Here is an 11105-nt window from a genome sequence, read left to right as displayed (position 1 = left end):
AAAAAGAAGAGCTGTAAATTCTCTGATTTTAAAAAAACACTCAAAGCATTTCTCCACCATGAAAATGAAATGCCACTATATACAGTGAATTATATATAGTGGCATTTCATTTTCATGGTGGAAAAAATGCTGATTTTGGGTTTGTTTTTAAGTCAGAGAATTTACGGCTCTTTTACATGTTATAGCTATGGTGTTTTGTTTTAATAGCGCATTTGGGGGTTTTTAATCATAGAATTTGGGATTTTTAAACAGAAAACCAGGATCCCAAGTGAACACCCGTTACTCAGACGGGAACTAGTATGATAGATAATGAGCAACGCTGGACTTCCAGTTCAGGTCACAGTGGGTCTGGCCAGGTGCACAGGACTAAGAAAGCTCTGGCAGTATTTCAGAAGTTTGCAGCTGGTTAGCTTCCCAGCACCTGGCACTTCAGCCAGCCCTCTTTCCTAGCTTCTCTATTTCATCAGTGCGTGCTCTGCTGTTTGCAAATTGTTTGTACATTCATCTCTCTCTTACTTTGTTCACGTTTCTTTTCTCCTCGAATGTTATTGCTAAACCTTTTCCTCCTTTCAAGCTTCCACTTAATACATCTGGCTAGCACCCTCTTCTGCCCAAGCTCTGGATTGCCAGGTGCTCCTATATTCACACACTATAGCTCTACACAAATAGCTGCATCCTAGGTTTTAACAGTAACCCGTTTATATACTTCCCATCACCCATTCCATATGTTAGGCAGACAGTGCGCACCACACCATTTGGTCTCCAAAGGCTCACCTTGGGCTTGTTGAATACACACACAGTAGCTCAAAGCCTTAAATGTTAAGTTCTCACAACTACACATACCGTGGAAACTTTTATAATCCTGCAAGCTATCAAACTGAGCTTAACAGTAGGGAGAAGGGCCTAGCCTGGTCTAAAGATGACTGCAGTAAACTAATGTTGTCACCAGCTGCATCCACCCAGCATGTTCCTGAAACAGCAAGGACACCCAGGCTCCAGTGGGAGACTGCTTCTGACTGACCCACTTTTTCATCTTGGTTCTTGTACTCAAGGAAAACCTACCCAACTAGCTTTGGAAGCTGGGGTTGCAAACAGAATCATAACTTGACTAGTCACTAAAAACTACAGACTAAACAGAGAGAAGAGTTCTGTGTCTCATTACAATTCACCTCTCCTAATTGCTCTGTACTTTAAAGGTATCCAGATCCCTGTTCCTTTTTCAATGGCTTTATGGGATTCAACTACCTCCCCTTGCTCTTCACTCTCATCTTACAGTCCTCTTTCTCCTTTAGCAAGCAACTTCCATTTCCAGAATAGCGTTACTCAAAAGTTATCACTCAATTTACCTTTGCCCCTTTCCCAGACCTGAGGATGGGTGGTTTTGTGCCCAAAAGCTTGCCTAATATCCCTTGCAGCTGACCCAATGAAAGGCACTGTTAGGTTTGTTGCAATTTACTTGCCAAAGCGTAACTGGATTTCTGTTTACACTTAAGCGCTTTGCATATCGCACCCAGCAAAATGACTATCCAGGGCCACTTCCAGCTCCTTGGCTTAGCTTATCATCTATATAGCACCCTGACCTTCCCTATCTGGAGCAATGTTTAAGTTTGTTCTGCACACAAAGGCCTTCTGGGCTGTAAATGGTACCTGCCAACTGCAAACATGTAAAGTAATTGGCTTTTTTGTTTTAAAAAAAAAAGGGAATCTGAGCTGTGAGCAGGTCGCAAGTCAGGCCAGGGAACCAAGTATGTAGTGATGTCATGCAAAACTGGAGGTGTAACGGCAGTTTTGTGCTGACCAGTCAGCAGTTGTGACAGCTGTTATTTTTTGCATGCTGCTCCCTGCAAGTCGACACCCGAGGCTGCTGCACCCTGTTAGGTTATGCTACTGGCCTGGCCCACCTGAGAGTGTGTACACAGGGCTGTGCTAAGAAACTCTCATTTAGTCAGGATGCTCTGTGCAAACACTTCCACAAAGCGGATCAGAGCTGGAGCAACTAGGCTGGGGGGGTGTAAAGCAATGGGGTACTTCCCCTAGATGCAGCCTGGAACATAAGAGTTGTGGCAAAGAACACAAAGGGCTTTCAAGCACTTTGAGACCGCAGGAGAGGATTGTTTCTAAATGGGCAAAGCATGTGGGCAGATCAGCTTCCTCTATGGTTCATGTGCCAACAGCGACCTTCCTGATCCTGTCTGTGGCTGCAGGGGAAGTGCCAGGGTGCAGGCTTTTCCAAGAACAAGGGAGCTCTGAAAACCCCAGAGGCAAGGGCACAACAGCTGTTTGTATGTGCAGAGACAGTGGGGTAGGACCTGTATCACTGGCAAGACAAAACTGCTCACAGCACTACGCCGCATTTGCAAGAATTGAGACAAAAGACATTCACAGTTGGGTACATGCATAGGCTGGCCTGGGGGAACTACAGTCCAGCTGCCTGTCATCTGTTGCTTGTGTGTTTACAGGGTTTGTGGTTCTGGCTACTTGACACTGAGCAGCAGCAAAGGCACTGCTCACAATGCAAAAAAAGGAGGGGGGGGGGCGACAATGAGTGACAATATGGGAGCTGCTGCAAATGGTAGAAGTGAAAATAGACTAGCAACACCTTTCGATCCATATGCCTACTGTCTACCCTCCCTCCCCACACACAGACACCCCACCCCAGCACTTAGACCTCAATGCATTGTGCCCTCTGTCGTGCACTGAATTTAGTGTAGCCTGTCTGCAACAAGACGAGCTAAAAAAAAAGATATCTGCCCCCCAGCTTTTGGCTATACTGTACAAAAGCAGCTGTAACAAGATAGAACAATGCTTCCCCAACGCAATGGGGAAAGGTGCCACCTCCCCAATACCCCAGCAGAGCTACCAGGCTACTTACCAATGCATGATCAAACTTAAAAGTACTGATGTAATAGGCCGGGATGTCAGCAGCAGCCAAGGGCTCAGAAATCTGAGCGACAATTCCACATTCATCTGTGGGAGACACAGAGGAGAAGTCACAGCCTCAAGCAGAGCTCTTCAACAGCGAGGCGTACCCAGCACTACCTAGCCCGACTCACCTCGGCACTGCCACTCAGGTGGCCCGGCTACGGTCAAGGAGCCAGCGCCACGGCGAACAGTGGAGCCTCGCCCATTGGCAAAGGCCTTGCCTGCAACGGGCCGAAAGTGGGCTTGGAGATGGAGGCACCCCCGGGAGCTTCCCCTGAGACACTGTCAACTTTTGTAGACGCTATCCTCGCAGCCAGGAGGGACCCGGTGGTTTTCCCTAATGTCTATGAAATCTATGAAACGAGGTGGTGGGCAGGGGGTGTACAGCACCACCTGATGGCTTGCGAGCACATGTACCTGTACCCCAGAGGGCAGGACCATGTGACCCCAGCCTCTTCTGCCCCTCCCACTCTACTCCTACCCACTCACAGAGCAATAGGGAGTTTTGGTGAGACGTTGGGGAGGAGCAGGGGAAGTGGCAGTGCTGACCTGGCCCACAGCTGCTGATCCAAACTCCTTAAGTGGCCCTCGGGCCCAAATAATTGCCTACCTCTGGGCTAAGGTGCGAAGACTCCCGTATAAAATGTCTATAGAAAATAGGGAGCCTTAGGAAGTGTGGGACTTCCCTCTTGTGGGGTGACTCACTCGATGACTGCAATTAGCCAAAGGGGTCCAGAATGTGACACAGATATCCAATAGCATGGCAAAACCGATGAAGAAGGATCGCAACGAAATATCTAGCACCAGCACGGAAGCAGCTCACACCCCCTCCAGCCATTGTGTTGAGCAAGAAAAGGCATCAGAAATGTTGAGGATGAGTCGATGCAGTTTCCAGTTCTGCAAATAACCCCTCAGGTCTATTGACCTGGCCTCAGAATCCAGATCAATCCTTGGCTAGTTCTTGGACCCAAAGCAGATGAGGCTGCGTCCCATCAGTGTCTGGGTGAAGCACCTAAGGCAATGGGCATTTCTGTTTGTATTTCATTTACTTCCTGTAACAAGCATCTTAAGTAAGTCAGAGGCTGAATTATTCTGTGGACACACTTATGTACACGTCGGAGCCAGAGGGCCACGCTCTCAGAAGCCAATGACCCCTTCCTCGTGTGGCAGGCGCAGGGGCTTCGCCGTGCCTACCTGTACAGACCCAACCTTAACACTGGGCCCTGCAGAAATCCCTATTCCTGCCCATCGCCTGCTGCTTGATCCCCTCTGGCTTTTCCCATACAGCCTCTTTTCCACGACTAGTAATCCTGTAACACAAGTGTGGCGATTGGCAGCCACCACTTATGTGCAAAACCTGCTTTCTGTTGCTTTTAGCAAGCCACAGTAGACAGGGAGGAGAACCAGGAGCCACGCGGACCGCCACCTCTACAGACCCTGCCGGCTCGACAATCGCATCAAAGCAGGAGCCTCAGAAGCGCGTTGACATGACAGAGTCCCTCACGACACCATCCCTGGCACCTGCTGCCTGGCCTCCCCAAAGACAAATCACAAAACAAGGCCACACGTGTTTGGAGGCAGCGACCTACGGACCACTTCGCCCCGGCTTCTCAGCATGTCTACAATGCCCTAGAAAAACAAGAACTAGGGAACGAGCTTTGGTGGTTGACAGCGTCACGACAAAGCACCTCCTCAGCATCCTACAGCAGGATCACAACTACTCTGGGCTACTTCGTGCTTTGTACGCACTAAGTAACATGGTGTAGGTCTTGCAGCAGGAGAGTCCGGTTTCTGCCCTTCTCCCCCTTTCCACTGGCTTGGGAGGGCTTCAATCGTTCTCTTCTCCCTTTCTATTTTCGCCTCCAAGTGGCTGCCTGATTAAGCTACTTGGACCAGCTCATTTTCCACAAACAAGGAGCTTTCCTTCCCCGCATGCACCAGGAGGCACAAAGCCACATGTGCTCCACTGGCTCCCTGACCATTTATGGCCTGTTTAACAACTCAGCTGCAAGGCACATGTTTGCAGCTGAGACAAAAACTGGCCTCTGAGAAGGAACATCTTAAAGCAGCACTGCTCGAGGCACGATTAAAGATGAAAGCGGCACAGCAGCCAGCGTGCCTCCTCAGTTTCCACCGCCAAAGCTCTTTGACCTACACGGAGGCAGCAAGCACTGGCATTTAAGCGGGGCTCCCGAGCAGCCTTCCTGCTTGGGCTGGTTTGGGCAGGCGCTGCTTGGATCCCTCGCTCATGCCCAGCAACTGTCTATAGCAGCATCTCGTTTTTTCCCCACTACAGGGAACTGGGAGCTTTCCTGCAGGGAAGGTCTGCAAAATCAGCCTCCTTCGGCACTAGTGATGTAGAAGCCGGGACAGAGAGGGATGAGTGGGCCTCCAGAGCTCATGTACTCCAGCCCCCTGCCCTAGCAGGATCATCTCTGGATGAGCCACTCGCGACAAACATTTGTCCAACCCTCACTTCCAATCTTTCAGTGATTAGGCCTTTCTAGGGAGTTTGCTCCAGTACTCAACCCTCGTCACGAGGGATTTTTCCTATTAGCCAATCGAACTTTTCTTCCCCGGACACAGAGAACAGTCTATCACCAGCGCGCCTCCTCCCCTTCACAACTCAACGTAAATACCGAAAAACAGAACAACAGCCAGGATGATTTTCAACCAGCGTGACGAAAGTCACTCCTGAGAAGCGTGCGAGAATGCTTCAAAACCTCCTTTTGATGCCTTTGACTCCATTTTCCTCCTTCCCTCATCACGTGTTGACCTGCATCCATAAAGGAGATGTTGAACGGCTCTTGGTATTGTCTAGTTAAGGAAACTGGGACCAGTCTTCACAGCAGGCAGTGCACCGTACTCACGTGAGATTACGGATGTGCCTTCAATTGGCTGCATGCAACTCTCAGGGGCTCTGCAAACAACCAGTTCTGCTCAGTCCTGGGCTCTGATTATGCTGGCTATTGCTGACCCGGCTGCTGCTAGAGGCCAGGTACCAAAATGAAAGGGTCCAATTTTTTCAAAAGTGACTACTGATCCTGGGTCGCTGTTTCTGAGCAGTCCAAACTTTGAAGGCACTGTAAAAGGGCCTGATTTTTCAAAGCGAGCCATTTGCAGAAAATCTTGGGCTTTTCCTCTGCAGCACTCCTCACTGAGCCACTTGGCAAAAGCCATTTTTGCCGCTCTCAAGGGCAACGTGGGCAGCTGATAGGGCGTAGAGGGCCACTTCTGCGGCTCCACGTGCCGCTCTCTGTCTGTACTCAAGCCACTGAAGCTATGGAGTCACCCCTACATCAGCTTAGACTACATCAACTTAGGTCTACCCCACTGGAGGCTGACAAGAAATGAGGGATGCGCAACATTTTCAAAGAGCTGAGACTGCATTTGGGAGGTCTAACTGGATCTAGTTGGAATTAGACTCTTATGGGGGGGGACACCCCAGACTCTGATAACCCAATTTTTCCCCATTATCCAGGAGGCGTGAACATCACGGCATTTGCGCTCAGCTGCTTCTCCATCTGCTTACGTACCAAAGCCGAGGGGCTGTCCGCCAATCCGAACCATCTTCCAGAGTTCTCCAGATGCACTCGTAAACAACAAGTTATTAGGAAACCTGCAAAAAATGATGAAAGCATGCCATTAAAAACGGTCCCACCTCCACTGCTTGCTGCCTCATTGGGCACTTCCATGCCTATATCTCCACGCTGCTTGGAACAGACAAGGTGCAGCAAGAAATGAACGTGACCAGAAATGAGGTGACCAACATAGATTTGGCTGTCTTTTCCCCTCATGCATTTCTACTGAAAACACTGCACGTACACTTTGGAAGCCAAGTTAGGGCTGTTCTGGGAAGAGAGACAGAAAGGGCCTTTCTGAAAGATCCTGTGTTTTGATGATGCAAAACTAGAAATCAATCAGTTCACGGGCCCCAGGAGACTCGTGCTTTGGAACCGCAGGGGGGGGAGAAGCTGCTTCCCCCATCTCTTTGTCTTAGATGTTGTGATGGCCAGAACCAGAAGAGCAACTTATAACAAAGAGAAATCTGCTTTTTGAAGATATCTGAAATAGCTTATGGAGCAGTTTTCTGTCTGTCTGGAGTATAACCCGCAAGATTTATATATAGCTTTTTATACTAATCTTCAGACAGCATGAATTTTAAAAAGCAGAACTCAAGATTATAACTGCAGACGTAGCTGATTTATGAAATTTCGCTTTGAGTCAGTAAAAATTAATGAACGTAATCATAAGGTATAATTAACACAGTGGGCATGTTAATCTCGGATCCCAAAGTAATGCGATGTGATTTGCTTATTGGGTAACCCAAGCTTGGGCAGTAACTTGTTATAATGATTTCTAACACCTTTTAACCCCGTAAGATAAAGTAACACTATGAATGGCTATGTAACCAAAAAAATTAGCATAAACAGGATATAAAAGAACACGTACGTTAAGTAACCCTGAGGGAAGGACTGAACAGAAGGGTCATTGCTGTCCCATGCCCCACAGATCTCTCTTACTCCCTGTGACAGCGAGGACCAGATCCTGACTGAGGGACTTTCCCTCCGGTTGTCCCTCTGAGAGCGTGAATCGGGGACGCCTGACTTCACTGAATCAACTTGACGTGCATCTTCTAACTGAGGGACTATCGATAAGTTGCTAACCAAGTGGGAACTCTTGGATAATTTCTTTGTCTGTTCACTGTCAATTTTAACTTGTATTGTTATGTTATCTGTTTATTAGCTTAAACTTTTTACTAACTGTCATATGTGTAAACTATATCTTTTGTTGTTATAAGTAACAATTATTCTTTTTTATAAGAAAAACTTGTCATTGCTTTCCTTCCCAACGTCACCTCCTCGATCCCGAACCAAAAAGCCCAGTGGCTAATAAAGTTGCACTGCTCAGTGAGTCTGCAACTAAACTGATATACTCACAGTGCCCAGCTGGCCTGTGACAAGATGTGGCTACCATTGCAGCAGCATCTGACCACTTCACCCTCTTGCACTGGTTTATTCTCACAACGTCCCTGTCAGGCTGGGCAATGCTACTATTATGCCCATTTTACACATGGGAAACTAAGGCCCAGAGAGCTTATGTGATTTGTCCAAAGTCACTCAGGCAGTCTGAGCTTGAGTAAGGAACTGACCATCAGTCCTAACTGCAATTTAGATCATCCTTCCCATTTCCCAGAGCTTGATCCCACAAACCAGAGGGGCTGCTTAGTCAAAGGAAGCTAAAGGAGCTTGCAAAACCAGGTCTTAAGATGGTTAACAAACACTTTGCAAGCCGCAAATTGCACCTGGACACACCTTCCCATATGGTCTCCAGCCCCTCAGAGAAAAGGGCACTCCAATCCGTGAGACAATGTTGAACACAAAAGTTCAGAATAATATTTTCCCACCTGACTATTTGCTGGGCCTGTCAAACAGTGTCGTGAGCTCCTGCAGCACTGGGCACAATTCATTGCATTACTATCCCAATGAAAAGTAGACCAAGTGAGCGCTGCACGGATGTGAAGCCCCTACTCTGCTCTCGTTCTTTGGAGAATTTACCCACAAGATTTTCAAGGTTTTCTTGCTCCCAAACTGAAGGGTAAGCTTTTCTTAGGTTTCTAGTCAATAAGCTCCACGGTCATTCTCAGATGGCTTGGGCACTTGGGAGTCCAGGTCTCGCTGACTTTTAATAGGACTGGAGCATTCAAGTCTTTTTTGAAAATGGGGACCGAGATACTTCTGAAAAGTTGACTCGTGCTTTGTTGGGGTCCCACCCCGTGCTGAAGCCAGTCATGAAGCCTCACCTCTGCTGTGTCTGTACATCCATCACCAAGGAGATGTAACCCTCAATGAGAGAGAAGGAGAAAAAGCGAATGTGTCCAGAGTCTTCGCTTCCCACCACTGAGTCTTTTACTCTGAAAAAAAAATAACACAACAGAGTTACCCGCAGCCCAATGGATAATGAACATCCCAACCCTTCAGAGAAGACACAGCCACTGAAACCAGATGACTCAGTGCCCCCATTTTTCTGAGAGAGAGCGAGTTCCACCTAGTTATGTCCTTTCTCCTTTTTGTTTTTTGCAAGCGTTTTACATAGCCTAATGCCCTTGCTCCTTCCAGAGAAAAAGGTGTTATTTCATCATGCTGGTCTGGAGAAAAAGTGTCTTCCCCCAAAGTCTAGCTGTTCCCTGGATTGCCCCACTTTTGCAGAAGTCCAGTGCCATCCAAGCCAGGCTTACAAAACTTGTCGCGATGTGATGCCAGTGTATTGCAATGTGCCCATGCCATCTTCTGGCAGGAACTGGCATTGCTAGGCTGCTGCTTAAAGGCTGTATTACTACTTTGCAAACCCAGCTAAACAGGAAGCAGACATCTGTTAATGGGGATTGGGCACCCTAAACTCTAATGCGGTGGTTTTTTCACTTGCGGACCCCCTAAAACATTTTAAATAGAGGTGCGGACGCCTTTGAATTGTAAGTGTAGGTATTCACATACTTTTGATTGATCATAGTCATGTTTCACAGACCCCTCTAAGTTTGCAGGCACCCAGGAGTCTGCAGACCACAAGCTGAAAACCACTGCTCTAACACAGCTTTGAAGATGTCAGCCCAAGGATGCATCCCAGAAGCAGCCCAGCAGCATTATACTGCATGAGCCCAGCCCTGGATTCTTGCCTTTAAGACAGTGACACATTTTTGCATCCTTAAAATCTAGGTGTACCCAGAAACAGCACTGTGTGTTGCTTTGCCAGCTTTAACATACCCATTGGAGTAGAACATGACATCCATTAGGAGTGTCGCGACAGTGGGAAGGGTATCTGGATCCAGGCTGGTGACACAGAACATGTTACTCGGACTGGAAAGGGGATGAATGACGGGCCTCTGAACTGAAAGAGAGACACGAGTGTAAAGCCTATTTGGTATCAGGTTCACAAACCACCACATATCTCTTTTAGCAATGCAACTCCAATAGCCACAGACCAGAGTGGCCACCTTTGTAAGGTCTGGAAGAAGACAGAGCTTTCCTGGGGCCAGGCTCTTTGCTTTGGAGTTTGGTTCAAGTAGAGATCAGGCTAGGCCTGAGTTTTTGACTTGTTAAGGCCCAGTGACATCCACTCTTGATAGGAAGGGTTCCTCAAGTAACTGGATAGCAGGGAGGTCCTGGCCAGTTTCCTTTAGGAAGCCACTGAGTGGGAGTGGGAGAAGGAAAAGAGCCTCTTGGACTTGACTATTCCTCTTCTAAATTGGCACATAGTGTCTACACGCTACGGTAACAGGCACACTGGAAATAACACCACCCGCCATCACCACAGCCACTCCTAGTCAAATTATCCCTCTTGTGCTGAGATGTGCTGAACAGCCTCCTGCACCCCTGCCCCACATCTAACAGAGGACAGACTGCCATGGCTTCACCCTGAATAAGACATGAAGGCGTGCAGCATATTCGATGGGGTAGACTGGAAACCTCTCAAAGTCAGGATCATCTTTATTAGCATAATGTGGCCTCGCCCCAGCTTGCTACTAAAACACAAATATTAAATAACAGTGATATTTTTCATGGGCTAGTCACTGCAGTCCCCAGGAAGTATTCAAGTAAACTTAGAAATGCATTAGCGTTGGAACCAGAGATGAGAAATGCGTCGTTTATGCTAGAAATGTGAGGCCAACATCACGGCTCTACTCTTCCCCAAGGGCCTTTCTGGTTTTTTTTTGTCTTGCTAATTCTGTATCTCTGGATACCTACAGGTAGAAGAAAAGCAGTGTTGCACAGCAGGCTCCTGAGTGCCAAGGCCCAGTTCAGCAAAGCACACTCAGTTCTCACTGACGTTAACAGCATCTGCTTATATGCTTCTCCAAAGAGAAGCAGACTCAAGCAGGGGCTGAAACAGGGCTTACACGCACGACAGAGAGTGATTGCTCAACAAAAAGTTTGAGGAATAGAGTTACGACGCGCCCCCCCCTCCCCTGGTCCTCCACTCCACTGTAACCACAGAGACTTGATTCCCTACCGCAGCACCGAGCAGGGATGGCCAATGCAGGTCCTCACCCAATTTTGGCTTGACAAATCCGTTCGTTATCCCGAGGTTGTCAGCAGCCACCGTCTCCCCATTCACTACCCTGAGGATGGTGAACTCGGTGGCCAACGTGTGCATCACGAAGGGCAGGTCTCGCTCGCGTACCTGAG

The 11105-nt window shown here is 48.1% G+C and overlaps 1 protein-coding gene across 1 annotated transcript in view; it reads right to left on the bottom strand.

The window, feature by feature from the left end:
- The window catches only part of GATSL2 (GATS protein like 2), a 260064-nt gene that overhangs the window by 11469 nt on the left and 237490 nt on the right, over positions 1 to 11105 (bottom strand). Inside the window, exons 5-8 of the mRNA XM_019511388.1 lie at positions 9684 to 9807; positions 8726 to 8836; positions 6459 to 6541; positions 2873 to 2967 (exon numbers count right to left, since the gene is read on the bottom strand). Coding sequence (XP_019366933.1) covers positions 2873 to 2967; positions 6459 to 6541; positions 8726 to 8836; positions 9684 to 9807 — 413 coding nt within the window. The remainder of the gene's footprint in view (positions 1 to 2872; positions 2968 to 6458; positions 6542 to 8725; positions 8837 to 9683; positions 9808 to 11105) is intronic.

This window comes from Gavialis gangeticus, unplaced genomic scaffold (genome assembly GCF_001723915.1).
Source record: "Gavialis gangeticus isolate Ggan-Ray unplaced genomic scaffold, GavGan_comp1, whole genome shotgun sequence".
NCBI lineage: Eukaryota > Metazoa > Chordata > Crocodylia > Gavialidae > Gavialis > Gavialis gangeticus.
This window is presented reverse-complemented; position numbering and strand designations above follow the sequence as displayed.